Source organism: Betta splendens, chromosome 16 (assembly GCF_900634795.4).
Source record: "Betta splendens chromosome 16, fBetSpl5.4, whole genome shotgun sequence".
Classification (NCBI taxonomy): domain Eukaryota; kingdom Metazoa; phylum Chordata; class Actinopteri; order Anabantiformes; family Osphronemidae; genus Betta; species Betta splendens.
The window spans coordinates 770,768-796,376 of NC_040896.2; the positions used below are offsets into that span (position 1 = coordinate 770,768).

At 41.9% G+C, this 25,609-nt stretch overlaps 1 protein-coding gene across 5 annotated transcripts; it reads right to left on the reverse strand.

Moving 5' to 3' along the window:
* Positions 1-1,697: 1,697 nt before the first annotated feature.
* Positions 1,698-22,885, reverse strand: sema6dl (sema domain, transmembrane domain (TM), and cytoplasmic domain, (semaphorin) 6D, like). 5 transcript variants are annotated; one of them, XM_029128844.3, is made up of 20 exons: positions 22,668-22,885; positions 16,980-17,151; positions 16,513-16,624; positions 15,090-15,150; positions 14,887-14,949; positions 14,649-14,750; positions 14,329-14,419; positions 13,983-14,102; positions 13,564-13,652; positions 12,604-12,821; positions 12,368-12,499; positions 11,643-11,798; positions 9,998-10,171; positions 8,672-8,812; positions 8,422-8,499; positions 8,268-8,326; positions 7,627-7,683; positions 6,952-7,134; positions 5,766-6,007; positions 1,698-5,657 (listed from the first exon to the last, which is right to left on the reverse strand). In XM_029128844.3, the coding sequence occupies exons 2-20, from the start codon at positions 17,101-17,103 to the stop codon at positions 4,545-4,547; spliced, it is 3,315 nt and encodes a 1,104-aa protein (XP_028984677.1). In that variant the 5' UTR covers positions 17,104-17,151; positions 22,668-22,885; the 3' UTR covers positions 1,698-4,544. The 5 variants fall into 5 exon arrangements, with proteins under 5 accessions (XP_028984677.1, XP_028984678.1, XP_028984680.1 ...); XM_029128845.3 differs by lacking the exon at positions 22,668-22,885 and adding an exon at positions 21,807-22,128; XM_029128847.3 differs by lacking the exon at positions 7,627-7,683.
* Positions 22,886-25,609: the final 2,724 nt, after the last annotated feature.

Consider the following 25,609-nt stretch of genomic DNA (forward strand, 5'->3'; position numbering starts at 1 on the left):
TAAATAAAATATGTTAAATACAATGGCAACACCACCAATTTATATTTTATATTTATATTTACTGTTGAACTATGTCTGTGTTTTATTGAATTTATAATACAATTTAAAACAAAACACACAACTTAAAGTCATGAAAATATATTTATATCTGATAATGCATAAATTATCAAAAAGTATGAGTATTGGTATTGATATCGGCAATACTGGTCCAGTATTTACTAGGTATTTGTATTTTGAACTCAAGCAAATTACTTTCATCTTGCCACATCTAGACGAGTGGCCTTGCTGAATTTCAGTTCCACTTAACGAAGAGATGTTTTTAGCATCTGCTTCATCTGTGCCTTGAAAAGTGGAACACGTGCACACACATGCATGTGAACATGAACATGTCTGCATGACAACAAACACATGCTTTTTGTCCAGGAAAAGTTTGCTCTAGTAATGAGACCAGGCAAATGGACAAATGAATGAAACTGCTACAGATTCACTGGCTGTGTTTGATTTGCCCCCACTAATTCAAAGAGACCATCTGATAAATTGAGAGGATGGGATGTACATCAGAATTGCAAAAGGCGCCTCTTTGTTGTTCCTCATTCCCAACCAAATCACACTCCACCTCCCATTAGAACACCCTGAGGGGAGAACGTTTTCCCTCTGTGCGTGCGTGCGTGCGTGCGTGCGTGCGTGCGTGCGTGCGTGCGTGCGTGCGCGTGTGAGATGGGTTGCTAGGAGGTGTGAGTTTTTGGGGGGGCCCTGCATGATGAATGAAGAAGCACTTGTATCAACATTCTAATGTGATGAGACACACAGCCTCTCAGCCAGACATCCAAAGACAGACCACATCACCTCTGTGAAAGAACCAGAAGTCACATTCATATCTTTTTTATGTAAAGGAAAACTTATTCAAACTGAAATGTTTCTGCAGTTGTTGACCTCTGCATTTTTAGAATTATGTTAGAATAAAGCAGAATAAAGAGGGCTGCAGGAAATGTGGAGACATGAGAGGAAGGGATGACATGCACTAAAGGTCTCCTGTCTAAGTTGGGTCCTGCGGTATGTGTTTTTCTACGCTACTACGCTACTATGCTACTGTGACCACGTTTGTGAATTGAAGCGATTTGCCCTCATCCATCTGCCTTCCAGTTGTCCTGTACTACAACAGAATACTTGTCTAATTTGTGCGGACCTCAGACAAACACTTATCAGCAGCACATCTGCCTGTTTGCACACACTTCTAAGCAGCAATTTGTCAAAGCTGCAAATTGGTAACACAGGAAACATGATGGCCCTTCATTTAACCGTCACACATTTTTTTCTTTGTTGTTGACAGAAAATCTTATCACAGGCTTATCTGTGCATGACGCCATGCACTGAATGTTTATTCTTTCACACATCTAAATGTATGCAAGTGCTAATGTGTGTAGTCCCGCACAGTTCAATGGGAGCTTAGATTGTATGCACTTCAGATGTTTGTAGTGTGCAGGAACATATTGCTTAGGAACCTTTCCCACATGCTATCTGGTGTGGTTGATTCCAAGCTGGCCTCAAACTTCAAAACAACCCCAGCTCTAAAAATAGTCTGAAGCTCCTCTTCATACTCAATGTCTCTCAAACATCCTGCGATCAAGGCAGGGAACGTCCTGCGATCAACGCAGGGAACGTCCTGCATCCTAAACTGGAAGAACAACATAAGCATATTTCTGTGCTGTACTGTTTTATTTCAACTATACATGCCATGTTAAAAAAATCAACCCAAAAATCAGGAAGCAAAGACCATCAGTATTTACACTTTCACAGTACAACTTTACACCATATCTACACACTCAAATACTCTGGAGATCATATATACAGCTGTCTTTGCATCGCCATGTTGCACACTATACAACTCAAGATGAAAAATTATTAAAGAAAATGCTCATTTGCACATATACTAAACTTAGACTAAAATATAAAGGCTTAAATTTAGATTGCAACAGAAACACTCTGCAATGTACAAGGCAGTTGAGGAGCCTATGCGATGTGTGTGCTTGCGTTGTCGGTGTCTATGGGTGAAGTAGAAAATTAAGCCCAGACTCTAGTGAGATGACAGGCAGAGTATCTTTACATACAATCATCACTTGTAAACAAAAGGTGACTTTGGGCTAAAACAGTCAACTGAAACTCGAATAAGATTGCAGATGACATTGAAATAATATACCCACTGCCACTATCTAATATATTCTATAGATATATCTACACCTCATTCCTCCCTACTGGCCAATAGAAACAGTTATGATTACTGTAATCCTGGGGCATTAGATTCTGGGTAAACGCTGCCTGTGCCAACTAATGGCCATCGCGTGAACACTGTGCTTATACATAGGTTTGTGGGAAGGATGTGCTGCGTTAAGCCAACTGCTCCACAGTGCAAGGTCTAACCATCCTACATCCCACTGTCTAGAAAATACAATCACTGCATGGCACCTCTATGTAACACATTAATCTTTTCAACACTGACGATAAAGAGGAAATATGAATTTCCATACCAAATCAATGTTCTTTCACTGCCCTTTAGTGTGACTACCATTCACAAGTGGAATGTCTGTTAGTCGATTTCTTTTCCACATCACTTTGGTTTGGAAGAGGTTGTGATTTTCCAACACATCCTGCTGAACTTAAAATCATTTGTAAAAAAAAAGTTTTTATATAAAGTGTATGATAAAAAAAACACAGGACCAGTTGACATTGCCAATATTCTATGCTATAGCAGTTCATTTTGTGAATAAGGCACACGATGCACAGATTCAGGTTTACTTGTCTAAAAACATTTATAATCCCTATTTATAGAATTTATTATGTACAGGATCTTGTCATTCCCAGCATGACTCATTTGGACACATTGTAAATTTTGTGTTGATTGTACACTGGTCAATCACAGAAAAGCTGCACAGGAAGCACAGATTGCAGACAGAGATGTTACATCCATGCACAGTTCTATGGGTGATCTTAATATTCCTTGAATAGGATTATTGGGGAAGGAAGATTATAGTGTTCTTCCATTAGGGGACACGTCACTTAACAGAACACATGCATCCTGAAATGTTGCCTTGAAATGCATAAGGCGAACCAAAGTTGCTGCTTTATAGTGATCTTTAAATATGTTAAGCAATATAAAAGGTAAGTCAATTAGTTTAAATGCATTTATAAATGAGATAAAATGTTTTTCTTAATACCATTGCAACATAATGACGTATGGTAAACCCATCATTTAAATGGAGGCAGTGGAGGTTAAGGGAGGTTTTAGTCATGGAGAGAAGCATTTCTTCCCACAAATGTTTTTTATCAGTGTTTGGTTGCTGACATTAAGGCCTGTGTCTACAAGTTACATAATAATCAAACATACACATGGATGTGCACTCCAGTATCTGGTTAACCCGGTTGAGAAGAGAGAATAGAAGAAAATGCCAAGTCAACGCCTGTGTCTATCATACCAATAGCAGCCAATGTAAGTAACATTTCCCAGTGAGTTACAAAGTCCATACTTTGTAATTATATTGCTTTACATATTTAAAGATCACTATAAAGCAGCAACTTTGGTTCACCTTATGCATTTCAAGGCAACATTTCAGGATGCATGTGTTCTGTTAAGTGACGTGTCCCCTAATGGAAGAACACTATAATCTTCCTTCCCCAATAATCCTATTCAAGGAATATTAAGCTCACCCATAGAACTGTGCATGGATGTAACATCTCTAGGTTTTCGCCTAGTATGACTACCTTCACTTCAGCCCAACCAAATGAACAGAAACACTACATGTTTAATAGAGATGTGTTCAAATTAGAACAAAGAATAGATCATACTGTTCAAACACAAAGGCTTTGACTTGGGTTTTAGACAGTTATTAAGGTGCATCCTCTAACATGTGGATCTAGACTCAATTAACAAGAGTGTCTAACGTGTGCTGTCTATACACAAAGCTGCTTTTTTAGTCAATAGACATGGACACAAAAACACATTCATTCACACTTTCTCTGTATGTTTGCTGCCTGATTCAGCTGTGTGCGGCCACATGTATCTTAAGCAGCACATACACACACTGTGATTATTGATTAACTTACCCCTCCTCTCTGTTCAGTTCACATTAGTGGGAAGACAGTGCTCAAGGGCAGTGACAAATTAGACCATTCTTCAAGTATTCCAATGTATTGGACCTGATTTCACACATAGATAAAGAAGCTGTAGCTTCTACTGGTGTCCTCAGCTTTGTACCTAGTGTGGGAACAGCCAACGCCAAAGCTACAAAAGTACAGATACTATGGCGAGCAGCAGATTCACCACTGTCCACTCTTGTCGATATTGTGACAAGGAAGGGAGATGGAATTTCTTTGGCCAAGTGATTTTCCCTTTTGAATGTGAGTAGTGCATATTATTTAAAGAGGGAATACACCTCAAGTCAATAAACAAACACACACCAGGTCCTCCTACGACATCTCTAGCCCAAGCTCTCAGGGCTCAATTCTCTACAGTCAAGGCTAGGAGGTCACTCAGAAGTGTCCATGATATTTCAATAACTGTACTTATTGACCACTCGCATTTGTGGAGTCTGTGGTGAAAACCCATTGGGTTTAGGGGGCACATCTGGCTTTAGCGATGGGGTCCGTTTAAGCCCTGTGCGAGGGAGTGAGCCATGCCCACTGTAGCTGGAAGGGTGGGCTGAGTGTATTCCTGCCCCCATCATGCTGCAATGAGAGTCATGTCTGGAGGGGGGTGTTGGGGGAATGTAACCCCCTCTGTTCATACTGTGTTGGCGAGACACCGACACCCCCATGGTTACCCCATTTAGTGAGTTTGATAAGGAGTGCCTGTGAGAGGCACTCCGGTGGAGTTGGTATCCACCTCTTTGCCTCTCCAGGGTGCCGCCCATACTCAGACTCCCAGTTGGTGTGGTGGGAGTGCTGGGCAATGGCACATCAACCCTCTTGGTGGGGCTGTGCCTTGGCAGAGAGGAAGAAGGAGAATACAGTGAAGCCTCACGGCTGGGTACCTTTGGAGGTAGTTCAGTCAGTTCCTCCATGGGCTCCAGGGTAAGTTGTGGCCTTGGTTGGGACACTGGTCCCTCTTCAAGGATAGCATTGGGACTGGCCACAGAGTCATTAAGGTGTTTTAAAAGATCATTTAGGGTATTTCTGGCATCCACTGACCTCTTCTGGTCCTTTCTACTTCCTTTAGAATCTGGGTTCTTCAGCTTCTTATCAGACGAATGTGGCAGAGTATTATCTCCATCCTGAAAGTTTGAACGCTCATGTGTGGCATTGGGTAGGACAACTGCACTAGGAATGTGGGAGTGTCCGAGGGCAGTGTGAGGGTGGTGAGAGATGGTGTTAGGAGGAGCAGGAGAAGAAGGAAGGAAATGAGGATTCTTGGCTGCTGAGTTGGACTCTTTACGGGCCCCACTGGGCTTCCCATGAGCCCTCTCCCACTGGTTTTTAAAGGGTTGCAATCCTTTCTGCTGAAGAACAGGAGTGGACTCAGGTGTAGGCAGGGCAGCCAACTCAGGTGGCTGACCGCCATCCCGCAGGATCATGGTCTTGGTGTCAATGTTGGGACTGTTCAGGTCCTTGCCGTTGCTCAGCAGATTAGTGTAGAGCTTGGGAGAATCGATATTGGTTTGGTACTCCTAAAAAACAAAGGGGAAGCATAATGAGGAATAGTTTCTCATTATGCCAATACATTCTCTGCAAAGAATACCTCTTATGTAGCACCAAAGGTGTTTTTATGACTATACCTTCACTGGGCTGTCAAAGAGACCATTGAGCTTAACAAAGCTTCCAGTGGAGTCTGAACAGGATGGTGCTGACTCTGCATCCTTGTGGACATTCCTTGGCTTACGTAGGAATGAGTCTCGGTGGCAGAATACGATTAGACCAGCCAGAAGGGCACCCATGAGGAAGGCAGCAAACACACAGGTGATGAGGATGTTCATGTGGACCATCTGGTTGGTCTCACCTGCTTGAATATCCCACATACCTACAAATATAAGGCACTGGTTAACATCTTGATGAACAGAGTAAAAGAAGCTTGAAGCTTCCTCCTCCCAGAACAGCAGAAATGTGCATATTTGTATGAGATTACAACCATGCAGTTTCTGCTTTAATCCTTCCCCAATAGAAGATTTTTATATTTCCGTCAGATTCATATTCAAATCCAAGAGATGAAGAAAGCATGGTGGAAATTGGTTGTTGGGTACCCACATCGATTTAACCATCTAAAAGAACATCAGCAATGCTATGCCAGATCAGATCAGAACACCCACAGTGTAGCTTCGAGCCATATTCTACTACAGGCTTTCGTTTAAATGAAAACAAGGGTTAGGAGTAAACTCTTGGTTAACACAGAGCCATATTCACAGAAGAGCAATCAGAAAGAAAGAAAAGCACTGTTCACTTTCTAGGTGATGAGATTGCTATTCCTCCACTGGGAGTTTGTTAGTAACCACAGACATTGAAAGAGTTAGAGCTGCCAAAACAGGTATATAGCAGAGCAGGTCCAGTCACAGATCTACAGCCAGGGCAAACACTTATTGAAGCTGGTGTTAAATAAAAATTCCTTATATAAAGCTACCAAATCAAAGATTGAAAAACATAAAAAGAGAAGAGTGAGATTGCTGTTAAATAATTAGAAAACTGTCAAGGGCATATTTGGAGATTGGAAGATTTGAAGAAAAAAAATGGAAGCACAATTAAATTACTAATTAAACAAAAGAAAACAATAGTAATATGAACATGTATCATGTATAGCAACATAAATTATGCATGACAATGTTTGTTTGAGGAAGAAATTGACTAATAAAGATTTGCTATGTTACCTAGACAACTCTACATAGTAAGTTTGTGTGTGGCCTAGTGAGAGCTGTTGGCAGCTATTAGATAAGGCTTAGTGCAGCATGCTGGCTGCCTCCCTGCGGGCCTTACCCTCTTGGCCCCCTGGAATATACTCTAAAGAACTGGAGGTGGCTGGGTCATCCTTCAGCACAAAGTGTGAGCCGTAGAGCTCTGGACCAGGCCCAGAGCTGGGGCTCTGGGTGGGTATGAGTACAGGGGGGTGTATGGGCCAGCTGGGCTGGGCAGTGACCGGCGCTGATGAAAACTCCATGTCTGTGGTTACAAACAAATTGTTAATAAAATGTGCAGATGTGGTAAAGCACACAGTATAGTATCCCAGTTAGCAAGCATTATTAATGATTCTTTTCTAAAGTTAGTGTGTGGAAGTAAAATTACCTTATCAATGTTAACCTTCAGCAAAATCTAGTAGTATATATTTTTTTTGGAAGAATGAAAAAAGAGAATTCAGAGCAAAGAGAACTTGGCAGATAACGGTAAGAATGTCAGAGTGTGTTGGGTGGGCATGCAAGCACAGGGAAGAATTGGGACATGAAGTAAGGAGTGAAAAAGACTGAATCAGTGCTAAAAGAGCGCTGTTGGTGCATATGCTGTTTGTGACGATGAAAATGAAACAGGTGACATTAGCATTCAGGTGGATGAATGGTGGATGGATGAATTCAGATGAATGGTGGCAGTGGTGGACAGACAGGGCTAAAGATGCTGAACTCAAGGAAAGAAACCATTTGAGTAAAAGATCAAACTAACCAGAGGTAGGGTCGCCAAATGATTTGTAATCTGACGCTGAAGTAGTGCCCAAAAATGCTAAAGGAAATTAAAGGACAAGAAATCAGCACAAGGGAATTCAGTAAGAAAAGCTAAAAAAATAAAATCTGTAAGAGACACCAAGAGTGCAGTTCAGGTAGTTAACAATACAGATAAAAAGCACTCTATACAAGTGTCCTTTTCTCATTGGAGTGACTGGAAGCCCTCTGGTTGGGATCAATACTGAGGTTTAGCCTGGGTCATGCTCAGTGGGTACAAATGAAAGGATAAATAAAGTAAAATCATTGACATCTAAAGCCCTCTATTATTATTTGCACTGCATCTGAACATGACCCCTTATTGTACATATCCATGTTTCTGCCTCATAGGCAGCTTTAGTTATAGGTGGCCATGTACTGTATGTACATGTGTCTGTTAATACTGCACATAGACTTATGTAGTGACAAGTTACTGGAGTGGTTACTGGTGTGAGTGTGCAAGCTCATGATGTGTGTAGATGGGTTTGTATTCAGTTTGTATAGTTGTGTGTGTGTGTGTGTGTGTGTGTGTGTGTGTGTGTGTGTGTGTGTGTGTGTGTGTGTGTAGGTGTCTGAAAGTAAATGGCATCGCATGAAGATTCGTACCATGACAGTCTCCCAAGTGGGCAGTGTTTCCAAATTCAACATCCTGCTCATATCCACTCCTGGAAATATTGAACAAAAAAATCTAAATTTAAGAAAAAAATCTCATCAGCAATATCTAAACTTATTGTGTATTGCTGCTGGGTTTAAAACTCACAAAAGACCAGCCTGTATCCTCTCACAGGCTCCATGTGGCTTCCAGCCACAGTAAGGATCTCTTGATGCAATGCAGGACCTGGTAACACACACATGCACACACACTTAAAAATTTTATTGTGTACAGTAATTATGTGTGACAAACTGAACATTGACCTGAAGATACAAGGCAGTGCAAATCATAACTATAAATTACTGATAGGATTACACATTTTAACCCTATACGTGTGCACCAGCACACCAGCACTTACTTGTGGCAGGAAGAGTGTTTTTCACAGCGACTCAGGGGAATACGAATGACACAACTTGAGAAGGCAACATACAGGCTGTGCATGTCCTTGTCCACGTGTAGTGAAAGGACACGCTTGTCATCTTCGCGGTTAGACAGACACCTAAAGTAAAAGAACACTGATCAGATGTTTGTCAAATGTGTCTATCTACCATCTTAGCCTCAGTTGATTTAATCACTTGTTAGGTGGGGATGGCCCATGTATCGACACTACTCACAATAAGTTAGGGATATTGTTATTTACATGAGTGCTAGTTCTATTTGCTCGGAATTTTTATGAAATAAGTAAATATTACTTGATATTACTAATAATGTATGAGAAGAAACACCATTTTCATTAGTTAAATATTTATTACCCCAAACATTTGGACAATAACAAGGATAGCCCCGAATAACAAAAATTGACAATGTAAGTAGCGGCTGTCGCCACCATTTGTCGCAATGACAGCTTGACAGCGTCTCATGCTCCTTACTAGCCTCATGATGTTGTTCTCAGGCAATTCGTTTCAACTCAGTTCCAAAAATGGTACACTTAGTTCTGCCAGGTCACGTGGGGGTGGATTACAATCATGCAGTCTTTGCTTTAACTGGCCCTAGCACTAGATGTGCTCTATGGGGTTCAGGTCAAGGGACATTGATGGCCATACCACATGAGGCAGTCCAACTTCCTGAAGACGAGCTGTGTCAATTCTGCCACGATGTGGTGGAGCATTACGATCCATGACCAGAAAGTTGTGGGTGTGCTGGCGGAATTGGGGGATGATGATGGATTCTATGATGTCTTTGAAGTAAGAATGTGCAGTGACTGAGCCATCTGCAATAGCCTAATCTGTTGTCTGTGCTGACTGGTGATGCCTGCCCAGACTGTTGCACTTCCTCCACCAAAGCTAACCCTGGGGACCATGTTGACCTCAGCGTATTGCTCACCTTGCCATCTCCATTAATGGTGACGACCATTTTTTCTGTGCAAGGTGACCCCACACTCATCAGTGAACAGGACAGTAGACCACTGCTGCATTGTCCAGGTAACATGGTCTTGTACCCAGTGCAAACGTTCACGGGGGCAATATCCCTAACTTAGTGTGAGTAGTGTATTTTCCCTTTTTAACAGGATGTTAACCTCTGACACACAGCAGCATTTGTGCTGGCACCCAATAATAGGTACGAAAAAAGAAAATCATTCCCCTATATACAGAGACAGACTCTTAAGTGTTGCTGAATCCTCAGACAGAATGGGAACAGAAAACGAGAATCAGAGTCAGACAGAGAAATGCATGCATGTCCTTACTTAGCCCTATTGAAGACATCTATTTCCTCCAGCAACATGCTGTCATTTAGGGACACAAAAGTGGTTCTGGCCAGCACTTTGAGGACAACCCCCGACTCTGCCCCGATGAATACCACTGTGTAGTTCTTCTGGGGTCCTGCTTCATTGTCCACAGCCAGCGCTGTCAGCCTGTACCTAGACACAGGTCAAAGAGACATGTTTAACTCACAGCAGGGGGTTGTTCTGCTGGTCATTTAAATGCACATAAAAGTAATTTTAAGGCACTTCAGTTACTAAACCTACGGCATATTTCTCCTACTCCACAGTCGTTGCATTCCGTGTCCTCCAATGCCAGTTAATCATTATCTACTGTTACTTGTTTGGTCAAAGGTTTGGTCATAAACCTAATTTTGCAAAACATTTACACTGTACTGCACTTCTGCAAACGTCTTTTGTGTGATTGTCATATGCCATAATTTCCAGACAATAAGCCATTAGACTTTTTCCTGAGCTTTGAACGCTGCATCCTCAACAACGGTGCAGCTAGATTGTGGATTTTTACCGGCTTACGCGCTTCATGCTGCTGAAAACGTCCGAGATGTTTACACTGTGCAGATCCGACTGAAAACTGTTGAGGTTGGTGTTTTGTATGTGCCTTTGGTCATTGTTATGGGGTAGCATTGAAACTCTTCAGTGTGCTCTTGCTACCGGTGTTACTTTACAACTCTTTTAAACGATGCGCCCATATGTGATTTACTTGCTGACCGCGTCGGATAGACAGAGCCGACAGAGTGGCTAACTTGCCAAAAGAGATTTTAAAGATGTTTCACTTATTCTTACATGCAAACCATGCAGGAGTTGCTGCGTTCATCATAAGTCAAAACAATTGCTACCTTAAAATAAGTAGAGTCAAAAATGCCTGTTCAACAGGGCAAGAAAGTGACAAGCAGCAGGTCCCTCCGCTACAAGAAAGAAGTCAATGAAACAGTGATAGAAAGACAGAGAAACTGTGTAATTGTGGGGCCGTTTAATTCTGACACTGAAGACGACTTTAGTGGTTTTAATGCACAGAAGCCAGCGGTAGATAATGGTCAATTACTATTGTGGTATGCTGCTGTGATTTTTTTTTAAAAGCTGTGTTACAGTTGCATTTACCGTTTTTAGTTAAAACGTTTACCATTTTTGGTTAAAAGTTACAAAAATCTTTGTCTATCATCTTTCTGTGGCTTGGTGGCTCAGTGGTAGAGCATTGGTTTGGGTAGTGGAAGATCCCAAGTTCAAACCCCCAACAGAGGCCCAAGTGTGTCCTTGAGTAAGACACTCGCACTAGCTCCCTGGGTGCTTTGCATGGCAGCCCACTGCTCCCCCAAGGGATGGGTTAAAATGCAGAAGACCAATTTTGTTGTTACATTGTATGTGATAATGACCAATGAAGATAACTTTGTTGTGATTTGGCGTTATATAAATTGAATTGGAGGCTTTCTGCATAAATACATAATACATAAATAAATAAAAACATGGCTTATGAACAGGTGCGATTTATATGAGAAAAAATAAATTTTTTTATTAACATCTTTTCGGGTGCACTCTATAGCCTGGAAATTACGATAGCCCTTTAACATTTTTACTACCATCAGCAAAAATCTACAGTCCCCCTGCAATTTACCTGACACGCGTCTTGGTAAACCAAGGTTCATCGCCAATGGAGGGCACAGATGTGTCCATGAGTGGGTGGGACTTGATGAACTGCAATGTGTCGTCCGGGAACTCAATGGAGCTCTTAAATGACGCAGCTGGCCCGTGACCTGCACAGCTCCCAGGTCTGCAGATGGAAGGTTATTATTATTATTATTGTTATTAATAATAATATTAATAATATTATTAATATTAATAATATTAATAACAATAATAATAATGTACTGAATGTACTGAAATGGTTGGCAAGCGCAGTGAAAGGGTGAGGGAAGAGGAACAGGTGCTTATTAAAATCACAAAAAGACATAAAATGTAAATATACATATGCCTGTTTATTCCCCATCAATGATTTACTGAGATAATGAAGTGTTACCTGCACTTTTGAACGCAGGGTAGGGCTACAAATATATGTCTGGACAGTAAAAATAATAAATATGCAACACATGGAATCTAATTATGCTAAATTAATAATTTAGTCATCAGCAGATGGTGAACTTTGTGCTGGGTCGACGTCAATATCTTGGTTCCTTAATAGTGGAAAAGATTTGATTTCACTGGGTCAAAGACGGGTTAAGAGGGGAAGAAGCTGCAGGTGCTTAAATTAAAGATGCACAAACTAGTATGTTTTTTCATATCTCTTTAGGTTTTACGTTTTTAAATGTTTTTTGAATTAGTAGAAACACATTGGCATCCTACCTTGGTTTAGGAAGTTTCTCTTCAGGAAAAGGAGTCCATACGGAGTCAGGAGTCTTCTGCTCCTTGAAACGTGCCCAGAAGACCTTCTCTATGTCGGCCATGGAGAACGCGCACACTGCTGAACCTGGGATGCTGTGGAGAAGCACGGCAATGTGATGTGATCATTTGCCTTCTAAATTTCTTTGTTCTCTCTCCTACTTTGGCCAATTGAGCATATAAGTGTAGCCACTTCTCACCTGTTCATCTGCGTGGTGAACACACCCACCACTGAGGCAACCCCGTTAATGTCGATGATGTCAGTGATGGACTGCAGGACGTCAAAGTAGAAGAAAGACTCGCCTGGCACAGAGCAATTCAGCCTTGCCTTCACAAAAGACGTCCAGTGCTTCTCCAGAACCCTCTGTGATCCGCCAACATCATTCTTGCAGATGCGAGCCACACGAGAATACACAACCTACGATGAGCAAGGGTTGTTAGAGAGGATAGAAGTGGGTGAAAGAGGAAGGCAGCTGGGTTGACGTCACTAAAACGCTTCACTGCACTGAATAATGCATGACTCGGTTTTGAGATTAGACCCTGGATGGAGCAAACCTTAAAAAGAGGCACCCATTGGCCTGGGCTGGCCTGATTACACCACCTTAATGTGTGTTTGATTGCACATATTACTGAGGCTAAGAGTATAAATGAAGTGCGTGAAGCTGTTGGATTAGATAGTTTTAATAATTTAGCAGTGCAAACCTTCATCAGAAGCCAGGTGTCACCCCAGCATTAGTACAACTGAAATATTTATTAGCTGGTGGCTGATGGAGGATGCTGGCTTTCTGGGTCTTGGCCAGAACAGCTCAGGGGTGAGACATGGTCAAATCTGAAGTTGGATTCAGATGCAGAACATCCTAATTCCCTGTGCATGCTTGTGTCATAGGGTGAAGCAGGCACAGAGCGTGCAATCTCCGGGAGACAAATCCTTTCACTGTGTAATGGTTTTACATTAGTAGAACATTCCCAGCAAACACAAGCTGCTGAAATTTTTGGTGTATTTTAATGTGATGTTCTGTCATCGCCTGAATGAGCTCCATTACATTTGGGGCCATTTGTGACAGAAATGCACGAACTGAGGGAGGTGTAAACCTCTTTTTTAAAAGGACACCCGATGTCTGCATGGAAAAAGTTATGTACAGCTAGTGCGACTGTCTTACCTTGCCCAGATTGCTGTGCTCCACCGCAATCTCCCGATAGAAAAAGTACACGTAATTCCCGTACTCTGCTGCGTGCAGGAAATGAGGTTCTAAAGGAAACAGAGGCAGAGAGAAGAGTATTTCTGCATCGTCACCACCAGTGTTCATGCTGAATATTTCAGAGATTTGAAGAGGTTGTATATGACTTCAGGGTGACCTAGATTGCTTGGGAGTGAATGGGCCATATCCCTATGGAACTTGGCAAAGCAGGAGAGCTCTCTATCACAGCCTAAAAAACATCTCTGACAGCTACATACATACTGTCATCATGCAAAGGTACCATGGGCATGTAGCTCGGTGGCAGGCAGTCACACATACCTCCAGGGAACCAAGGTGAGATTGAAATAAAGTTTAAACATGATGAAGAGGCATTCACTTACCTTTCAGCCATTTGGAGTCATACTTGATAGTCCTCAAGGCAGATCCATCACCCATACTACGATATATGACAGAGTCACTGGCCTGGAAGTCAGCTACAGTTGCAGAATACAGCTTCCCCTCTAAAAAAAACAAAACAATGACCAACAACTGAGTATCACTGATTTTCAATGCTTTGTTGTTGCTCTTTCTTAAGTCTTAATTGGTGAGTTGGTAATGCTGCAGGCACAGTTTTATTGTGCCAAAGACGCAGAGGTGATAATGAAGGCATAAGTAATAACACATTCATTTTTTTTGTTTTCCATGAGAATAACTGTGCAAGTGGGCGGGTGAGTGTTTGACTCCTACCAGCGAAAAGGGCAACGTTGGTTTGCTTGGAGTCAAATGGGCACCGTGCCAGGCCATTGATCTCCTCCCCATCTAGCTCTAGGTTATCCAGCTGACGGGAATACAGCCATCACCCACACATTATATAGAAGGTTTTCCAAGGGACAATGCAGCAACAAACATACATAGAAGCACAGTAGCATGTGGAATCAATCCAGTCAAATTAAAAATAAGAAATTGGAATAAATATTGCCAAATTTAATGCAATTTGTGTGTGTGTGTGTGTGTGTGTGTGTGTGTGTGTGTGTGTGTGTGTGTGTGTCCTGGCACTAGTTACTGACCCTGTAGTATCTGCACATGGGGTTGAAGCCATTGGTACCACAGATGAATACAAGGTCATCATTTCTGGAAACCAGGACTTTAATGAAGTTGTGACACTCGTCCTGAAAACAGAGCAACAATAAGGCCCAGTATAAATCTGTGCAGTGGTTACTAAACATGTTAAGGTAATTTTTTAAGCCCAGTATAAATCTGTGCAGTGGTTGCTAAACATGTTAAGGTAATTTTTTATATACATACTCTGTGTTTTCCCTTGACTGCACACATGTCTCTGTCTGCTTGGCCTGATCGCCATGTTAGTTTCTGTAAAAATTAATGTGGAACATTAGACACATGCGCACAGTTCTCTCATTTTACAATCTGTCCACTTTGAGATGAAAGCTTGGCGTTTTCTAGGTAGCTCTTCTACTGGTTGTGGAGTAAAAGAGCAGCTAGAATCTTACCCGGTAAGGAATGATCTCATTTCTGTAGGATTCTCTGAGGCTGACAAGGTACACCTGATCTCTGTGGACCAACAAGAAAAACAAATCACTGAACAGAGTTCAATAATAAAACAGTATGATGGCCCTTAATTGTCGGAGATATAAAAAATATTAATAGAGCTTTTACCAATTTTGATTCAATATAAATAGTGTTTTATGCAAATTTGACAAGTTTGCTTACCTACAATAATTTCCAGATTAGAGAGCGCAACTGAATTTAAGTTGCACCCATCACACCTGTCTACAAGCTGCATGTGCCCACATTGTGACATTAGATATTTACACAAAGATGATACGTATACAAATTTTTGTAACTTTTAATTAAATGTGGTAAATTATTTTTAACAGCCTAAAACATGGCTAAAAAAAGTAAAGCAAAGTAACACAAAAGCAAAAGTTATTGATCACAAAAGCAAAAGTAATTGATCATATATATATAGAATTAAACTACCTTACAATTACTTTATCACACACTTTCTCTGTCTTTCTTTTGCTTTTTTGTTGACTTTTTTCCTTATAGCGAAGGGAGCTGCTGCCACAGAGTCAGGCCTGACTTGACTTCTTTCAGCGCAGCAACTCCTGCGTGGTTTGCGTGTAAGAATAAGTAAAAAGTCTTTGCAAACTCTTTCGATTACACAACAAGCCATTTATTAAGGCAGAAAAAGAATTGGCTTCATCGGCTCTGTCCATCTGACGTGGTCAGGAAGTCAATCACACATGGCTGTGTCTCTCTCAAAAAAAATAAAACAAAAACACAAAAACAAGCTGTACCATAACACCGGTAGCAAAAGCACACTGAACATTCTCAATTCTACCACATAAAAATGACTAAGGGCGCATACAACATGCAAGCTTCTACAGCTTTCAGTTGAATCTGCATGGTGTAAACATAAAGCATGCAAGTCCACAAATTAGCCGCACCGTTGTTAAAGATGCAGGGTTCAAATTGGTTGAAAAAAATAGCGGCTTATACTTTTATTATGGTACTTAAAACCTGCAGTAGACAGATCAAAGTAACAACAATGATACAAGTGATGGTAAATACAGGGGCTTCCGAGGAGGGACTATTATACTGTAGATGCCGAGGTGATTTCCTGCTTTAGTGTTAGTGCTGGCAGTCAGATTAATCCCAGGGCTCATAAATACAAGAAGTGAAAAAAAGCATAGAGATGCCAAGATATTCCGGACAGAGTGTCAAGCTTGGACGATAGCCGCCTTATTCTGATCAATAGCAGCCATATACATCAGCTGCATGGCTAGAAGCCACAACTTCAATAAAACTAAAAGCTTTCCATCCTTACGCCAGTGTTTACCTGCCAAGGAGTAACTGAGTATGGGGGACTGAGAGAGAGAGAGAGAGAGAGAGAGAGAGTGTTGAGTTTACCTGCCAGCAATAAACAGAGTGTCCTGTATCTTGGTCATCAGCTGAAAGTCAAGGCGATGCTGTGATTCGTTGCCAGAGGGCCTGCCCCTGAACACTGGGTATCTTCGTGTAACTGTAACATCACACACACACGCACACACAGGTGTATTTGTGCGTCAGATAATGGCTGCCTGTGTCATCAGCACAACTCTCTGTTCGTCCAGAACACCATACAGATGAAAATACAATCCACTTAAATCCTACAACTGGCAAGAGATCAGAATGATTTTATTAGCATGGATATGGTATGCTGGAGTCTGAACTGCTGAAACAAGTACAAGAACGGGCTAATGTCTTTAGTCTATGTGCATGACGCAAGACACGCGACAAGGCTACTGAACTGGGAAAAGTGCCTATAAATGAGAGCCGTCTGCTTTTTCAGTGAATTTGCATTAATTGTAATTTCCTCTTGCCGTGCATGTACTCACAGTGTGCATCAACGACATTGAAGGGGACAATATCCTCGGGGAAGCTGACTGCGAGGAGAGTGCGTGAGGCTGTCAACAACAGCAGCAGCAGCTCACTGAGCAGAAGCACAGCTCTCTGGCCCATGGCTGCTTACAGACGACACTTCCTGTTTCACACTGGTGGAGATGTTACCTGGACACACACAAAAGACAATTATTTGGATACCGTCAAATTCCACATACATTACTATCTGGCTATAGTAAAATACAAACATAGAATAACTTATTGGTGACTGAGCTCCCAGTGGCAGTTTTTGGCATTTCCCCTCCAACTCTTCCTGCATCTGCTGTCGAAGAGAAGGTCAGCCAAATGACCGGTTGGGTGTCTCAGGGTGTGTGTGTGCAGCGGAAGTCCACTCCGTTAGAAACAGGGCAGGCCTGCTGTGTCTGTACATCTGTGCTTCAATATATTTGTCCTGGAACAGACCCCACACCACTCGGCACATTGTATCATCACCTTCTCTAGTGAAGCCTCTGCTCTAACCCTAGCCGCTGTGTATTAGCGCTTGGTTGGTTATTGCTTCAGCCTTTCCTTGGAGCTGGAGCGCTTTTGCAGGCCAGTGATTTACACATATTTGTGTTATGTACATCTAGTTGTGGACAACTGTTTTGATATGTATAGTTGACTGCTAAACTGTGCGCAACTGTTGATTGTGGACAAGATACATCAACAGCAACACTGGTAATAATTAGCTGTGGGTGTGGCAGGGTTTTGCTATGTATGTTAGTGCACTAAGGGGTATTTTAGAGACAGACTGTGTCTGTGCATATTAATGATCAGTGTACATTCAAATATTTATAAGGCAAACAAATTATTCATGCAGGCAAAGCCTGAACGGATATAAACAATTTACCGGGAGACGTCACACAGGCAGAGAGAAGGATTAACTGGAAGCGCACTGTGATACACACATGCACAGACAGACAGACACACATGCAATCACATAGCTGTACATATATAATCACTCTTTCAAAGACTGCAATGCATAGACGCACAGACTGCATTGACTAATTTTTCAATTAGCCCCACAGCACACCTGCTCCAGAGCTGTCTGCGAGTCCTGCCTGCCAAGCCATTAGTGTTTTGATTGATCCATACAGGAAGCATTGGAGATCAGCAGGGGGAAAATGTGATCCATGGACTTTACTGTATCAATGTAGCCACATCCCAACTTTGCAGCTTTAAATCTAGCTACTATTGTTGTGTAATAGGCTGGAGAATTATCAAGAATAGTCAATTAATAGCCCATGTCAATATATACAGATTTTTCAAAACATAACATAGTTTTGATTGATGATGTGTTACAATTTAAATGTGGGAATCACCGTAATACTGGTGTGCTTTATTTTTTAAACTGTATGTATTACCAGGTTTTTGTTGCTGTGTGGCACAAGCCCTATCTCCAATAGTGCACATAATAGTTAAATGGCAGGTTTCATGTTTTGACTAAATAGCCTGATTATATAGAGACCAGCGTACTGGTTTCTTCCTATAAAAATTACACATATTGGAGAAGTCATTAGAACCTCTGTACAAATATATCTCTAAATATATATCTCTGCACATGGATTGGGCAGAACAACTTTCAGCAACTTTGTCTAAATGAGAACTGATGATACTCCTCTGTAAAGACAGACAGAGGTGTTCCTTAAAAGCATTGCAGGTATATTTTTATTGCCTGGTTCAGACAAGAACTGTGCTGTGCTAAAATCCAAGCAATAAATTGCTGACTTTTCAGGAGAAGCCTGGGGCAGGAATAGATGTCAAACTCAACAATAGAAAAATAATGAGCTATAAAAAGCTAATAAAATAAAGCCAGCTTCCCATTCCAGTTCTATACTGCCAACACACAGGCTAGGCCTCTGACCTAAACATGGCTGTATTCACAGGTAAATCAAGTCCTGCTAAATATTGACTCGATGTAGGCACCACATGCACACCTGCTAACTCACTCTCTTGCTAAACTATTCCCTAAAAACACTCCAACCAAAAGCTCAGATCCAATCCCCCATGATTCCGTGCATAGTAATAGTCATACTGCAAAGGCTTTCCTCAGAAACCCTAATGTAAAACAGAAACAGGAGACATCCAGGGGTCAGCGATCTAAAATTACTTCTCAATCTCTAGCAAGCCCAACATGTTTTCTATTGACTATTCCTCTGCGCTCTTCGGTTCCTGCCCTCAAGTGTGTGCAACCCTGTGTGAGTGTGTGAGTGTGTGTGTGTGTGTGTGTGTGTGTGTGGGGGGGGGGGGGGGGGGGGGGGGGGGGTGCATGCCCATATAGGTCTCAACAAGCCTAGAGAGACGCTGGTCTTGTCACGCAACTTAGTGCCATTCGGTCTTGCCTCACTGTGCCTCTGTTATTACACACTTTTCAATGTCCTACAGCCACGCACTTTCCCTGCTGATGTTGTTAGTGCAATCCCACGGTGTTAAACATGCAGGAGGGAGAGATGGTAGGGGGAGGCCTGCTGGATTACGATTACGATTTCTACCAACGCTGGGTGTAGGGATCTGTCGCCCATTTTTGGTAGTTACAGCTAATTAAGCTTAAAAAAAAATTAACATGTATCTTAAGCAGGTTAGCTGTGCTACCACTGGCATAGGTCAGCCATATCTTGACAGACTGTGTGTTTTGCAGTGCACTCCTACAACGTAAAGTTGTATCTTATAAAAGATCAGCTAACGACAGCAGTGCATGGAACTTCGGGAATCGCGTCTGAATAGGATTTGTGGATGTCAACTCAGCAAAACAATGGCTGGTACTGCTTGAGGCTGTTGGCTTTTCATGTTTCTCAACTCTGAGCTGGAGATTGAGGAAATCAGAAACCCGAGGAGTTCAGTTTGAAGCTTGTCACACTTAAGGTGCACTTGCATAAATGCATACTACATATGTCTCAACTCTGAACCATGGCTCTGAGAAAGCAATCAACATGCAACCACACAGGACACTGAGTCAGCCCAATGATTAGGTGGAGCCACTACACAGGCCCAGAAATTATTACTGTTCCCCTTCCCACTTCAATAATAATGTTGTGCTATTTACCTAAGCATCTCATCTGAGGGACTTCAACTTGTTGCTTCAGAGACTTGGCAGATAAAGAAGACTGTGCCACCCTAAACTGTGATTTCCTCCCCTTCTTTTCTACCTTGGCGAGAGGAGGGTGAAACAAGAGAAAATTTGTTCTCAGCAGTAGTTCTACTATAGTGGAGCACAAAGGAGCGGAGCTGCAGGTGTGACCAAGAAACAAAAGGGGCTTTGGGCAAGTCAACAAAAAAGAGCCCCACCCCCCATTTGTGGACATACATACAAGAGAGCTATTCTGGGGGAACCTAAAAGGCGGTTCAAAGGGTATAAAACAGACTATATAAACCTCTTGACTGCAATTGCTGCACACAGAGTAAAACTTTTATCACCCAAGTAATTAGAAACTGAATAATTGGACAGCTAAACAGCAGGTTAGGGCAAGTATGAGGCCGTAAAGGGTTACGTTGATCACTGTAGGGCTTAATGGCAACTGTTCCGGGTTACCGCTGGATGTAGTGGGGGTTAACAGTGGTCGTTATGGTCGATGAGTTCTGGCAACTGAGGCAAAGTGAAACACATGAGCCAGCTGTGCTTTAAATAAAACAGAGTTGGTTCTGATGTTTGTCTTGGCCTGAGTGTGGACCGTCTCCCAGTATTAAGACTGTGGTTTTAGTAAGCGAGCTGGGTTTTTCCTGTATTACAGAGACAGCTGCACAGAGTTTCAGGGAAAATGTACACCTTAATCACAAGTTTTATAACTAAATGTTTTTCATTGGTTTGAGGGAATAACACCAGTGAACAACAAGTTTTATAACTAAATGTTTTTCATTGGTTTGAGGGAATAACACCAGTGAACATTTCCACTGTTGTTAACTCATCTCTATTTTACCCAAGAATCTTGACACAAATAAAAATGACACACTTCATGAAACCTCCAGAGTTCGCACTTTTAACTCAGTGAACCTCTCTTCTTTCATTTCTTGACTTTCATCCAGGTCGTTTATAAAGTTTGGGAAAAGGGCTCTCCTTTCCAGCAGCCCAGACTCTAAGGCTTGTATTATGCGAACAGTCGAAAAAAGGCATTCACTCATTCATTCGTTTTATCCGTGGTAAATCTTTTCAGACCGCTTTGGTTTAAACGAAGGGCTCACACAAAAGACAATAAAGACCGCGAGGGACAGCGGTGTAGCGACAATAGTGATGGGGCTCCGTTGAACTGCAAACACAGCACAAGGATGATTCGTGCTACTCTGCTTCATAAAGGTTCCAGGAGCGTCTTCAATTTGCAATCTAATATAGAACGATATCACTCTTTATTTAAAAATGCAAAAAATTAATTAAGAGCGCAGTAAACAACCTTAAAGTCAAGATGCCCGTCTTATTCGCCCCGTATTATTTATTCGCCCCGTTATTTAATACAGCACAGTCCGTTCATGTGTACGCTGCCTTTATTCTAAGTTTGTTTTTTAAGAGGGTTTATTCTCAGAGACACTTAAATGCATTGCTCGGGCCATTTAACACAACTAGAATGGACTGAAATTGAGATCGCAGCAAATACTAACCTTTCTGTCTGAAAGGGTTTCTTAATGAACCCCTGATGTGGTTCTTTTGTCGGACAGTTGCAATCTGCGTTTACAGGACAAATTCATTTTTATTTATAAATCCAAAAAGGCTAAGGCTAACTGTACATTGACAGTTCCTTTATTTAGCCCAAAGCTAGTATATAACTCAGAGTATCCCAAAGACTGAAGATACCTACCTCGAGTATCCGAATTCACTCAAGAATCGTGTAATCCGGCTAAATCTCCTATTCCGTTGGTAATCCATTTAAGAGAAAACACCCGTCCTTTAATATTCCTGTTTTGCCGACCCCGCTTTGTTCTTTTCTCCAGTTGCAGTTCGGCTCGCCACATAGGAGCGTACTGAATCCGCCTGACTCTCCTTCTCCGGGCCCCTGAGCTCTGATGACTGATCTTGAAAGCTCGACACTACCACTCAGTCCCCTCCCTCATACAGCAACTTTGCCAACCAGAGAGGAAAAAGATAAACATTAAAGACGCCATCTCCGCACCGTTCGCGACTTGATGCACGGTGCAATCATCGATTTATTTACAGTTGAAAAAAATAGAGGGCGGGCAAACTGGCAGAGAGAGCGACACTACATATGCCCAACTGGTTACAAATAACTGGTTCAACAAAAGCATTGTCTGCTCTCGTTTAATGACAAACAACACTCACAACTTTGAATTCCCTTGTACGCTAAATATCCGATTACAGAACTTACATTTCCGACATCAAATGCGAAGGTAAACAGCTTCACAAATCAAGATAGGATATTTATATTTTGTCTATTCACAGTATTGTGCCCCACCTGGACGCGTAAGAGAAATGAATGAACAGTAAATGCACTGTAGCAGTAAGAATAGCCCGGACCTGCACTATTTATGCCCTGCAATCATCGGTCTTGCAGAACGGCACAGCGACGTAGTCAGAAGATATTTTGAAGTATTTTGTTTTCCGCAAAGACTTCTTCTCTCTCTAGTTTTACCCACCACGACCGCGACTTTCACTGCGTAAGGCGGAACAACAAAGTGGACCCACGAATCTGCGAAAAACTCACCTCATCTGAATTGCTTATTTTGTATCCTTTGGTGTTGCAGTAATCCCAAAAATCGTGCGCACGTCGTACGGAGCGAACTTCTCTTGGCTGAGAGAAAAACAAACTAATGCACGGCAAATGATGTAATTTGACCCATGCTAAGTCAATCCGTCCACACAGAGACATCCGCAGCCTACCAATAAGCAGCGCTCCCACTCCAGTCCCTCCCCCCACCATCCATTTCTCCCCGGTTAATTTGGATTTCTACGCTCTGCTCTGGCAACGATCCTTTCTTTCCTAGAGAAAGAAAAACGCGACAGCCTCCTTCTGAGTTATCATCCAGTGTGACCCTGAATTGCCCCCTCCCCTCCCCTCCCTCTGTCAAATCCCATCCCCCAACTCCAAGTCACTAAGAGCACCTACTTAAAATCATTTTAGCAGTTGTGACAAAATGCTTTGTAAAACAGACCGTTAAAATATTAGGATGGGGTTTAAGCCCTAAACTGCTTCTGCTGAAGAATAAAATCGTGCAGCAGGCATTTATTTTTTAATTAAAGTCGTTTAAAGACATATACAGGAATCAAAAAAAATAAAATAAACAAACTCTTTGAAATAATCTCACAAACTACAACTACACACATAACACACTCCCCCTAAAAACATGTGGTGTGTTTTAGGTAGAGCTATATGTAGGTGTTGAGTATTCTGCATGTGCATGCAAACGTCAGTGTGAGGACATGTTGGGAAGATGAGTCTTTCAACGTGTCATGTCGTTCCGGCCAGGTTTGCAAGGCTGAACAATGGAATCCATTTGCACCCCATTAAAGGAGTAGGTTAGCAAATGTGTGAGAATCTTTACCACATGAACATCCTCACCCACTCACACACACTGCTCACAGCCCCCATTATGAGCGGAGCAAGTAGGATCTGCATCTCAATACTTGAACGAGAAGCACTAGTTTGCACGGCTTATATGCCTCGTCCCAGTTTGGCACTTCATGCATGGCTTTGTCCTGTGTTGTCCTACGTGTCCCACCCTCATCCTCCTAAGGATTTCCATTTCTCCTCCAATTTCTCCTGGGGCTGTGTCAACTGGGGGAGTTAAATTTTCGTTTCTATCGTCATTCATTAAATTCTTTTTCTACTTGCCTCTTACACTTCATTCATGCCTCTCAGTGTTTCTGTCAGGATTCCTGTTGCTGTATCCATTGAGTCCTGAATCAGCATGTATGTATTATTGTGGCTCAGAGCGCGGTGATGGAGAGATCACTGTGTCGAAGGATTGCATCCACAGAACTAAATGAACAGTTATAGATTTATGGATGTGTGGTGATTAGGGAGGGCATTGATTGGTCCATTGTTCCACTGATTTGTTTTACTAGGAGCATAATGGTAATATGACACCTTTTTAACAGGTTTTAATGGATAAACAGTTATTGAAATGCTTGTAGCCTATGCCTTAAATCTAAAAAGTATTGCGGGAAATAGCTGAAAATGCATAGAATGAATTTCCAGTTGTCCTACACTTACATACAACAAACAAATGTCCATTTTTGCCATGTAAAACTGAATATTTAGTATGTAATGCTTAGGCTCCTTTACTCGCAAGGCCTCTGTGCCTGTCCCTGATCAGGGACCCCCCCCATTAAAACCGAAAACTAACACAAAGGATTCAAGATGGAGGCAGTAAGCCTCCCACTTCCATGGAGACCAAACCAGGCAGAAAATGCCCTTGTATGGGGTAACCAAGGCAACCCTTAGCCCATGATCTCTAACCCTACCTTTCCCCCTCCCTCAACTCCCAGGCCTCTAGAGTTAACATCGTAAATGCTGGATCAAAATGGACTACGCAGCCGTGTAGCGGAAAAAGCACTGATTCTGTAGATATATGATGAGTGGGGGAGGGGTGCTCAGACAGCCGTCTCTAGCCAGGACAGGCCAAAAAGTGAAGCCTGCTCTTTCCTACCTATGAATTATTGACCCAGATTGTTACATACAGTATAATACAAGCTTTTAGGTTACAGTCTGTAGGTTGATGCAGGCCAGAGGGGGGAGGGCAGAATTGATTATCATAAATTTAATTAAAAAACGTCCCATATATTGTTTTTTAACACTATTTGATTAATTTCTTCATATATAAATGCATAGGGCTTCATTCTTTTAGATCCCCTTTGTTCTTTTATCCTGCTACCAGTCACCAGGGAGATATTTGATTATATCTATAAGGGAAAAATTCAGGTGAGGGTTTATCAAAAAATTATTTCAGGTTTGTGTTTTTTTTTATTTTTCTCTTGTATAACTGTAACAAATTCTGTTTCTTTCTTTGAAAACTAGAAGGAGTTTCCTTTCCATTTACACCAAGCTCAATATTGTAGCCCTTACCATTTAGGAACTTAAAGGGCTCATATCATGCAAAATCCACTTTTTAGACATTTTGGAGCGTTCCTATGACTCTATGGGTCACATATACACACACTGAGCACGGTAGAAATGCATTTCCTGCTTTTTTCACATTTTGAAAACGTAAATTTTCTCACCCAATGAAAACAGACCACGACCTACTCTGAGGCCGTGTCCCAGTTGTCGTCACCTTGGTCGGAAGTTCTCCCTGCAAATCCTGAACCACCACCCCCACAATGATCCCGAACCAAAACTGGACTTCCGCCATTTCCCCCCTCTCACTCACCGTGAACAGACGAGCACGGCAGCGCCCAAGTCCTCCCATAGAAATTGTTCGGTTCTTAGGTGTTCTAACCAACACCAAAGTCTATTCACTTTAACAAGGGATCAACAAGTGAGGATTTGTGGGTCACTTTTATTTTTAACGGACCGGTGCCAGAAACACTGCCTATACGTATGTGCATTTCAAACGAGGGTGCGTACAATGCTGGATTTGTTTAACGGCTCCTGTTGGAAAAAAAGGATCTATTCCTACAGTCCGTCATCCACTCACTGCAGTAAGT

Excerpts from the sequence above, each read along its gene's own strand:
- sema6dl (XM_029128844.3), bottom strand. The coding sequence starts at position 17,103 with ATGGGCCAGAGAGCTGTGCTTCTGCTCAGTGAGCTGCTGCTGCTGTTG. Across the intron at positions 7,684-8,267 it reads CCACTTGGGAGACTGTCATG|CATTTTTGGGCACTACTTCA; the intron begins GTACGAATCTTC and ends AATTTCCTTTAG. Across the intron at positions 7,135-7,626 it reads ATTTGGCGACCCTACCTCTG|ACATGGAGTTTTCATCAGCG; the intron begins GTTAGTTTGATC and ends TTGTAACCACAG.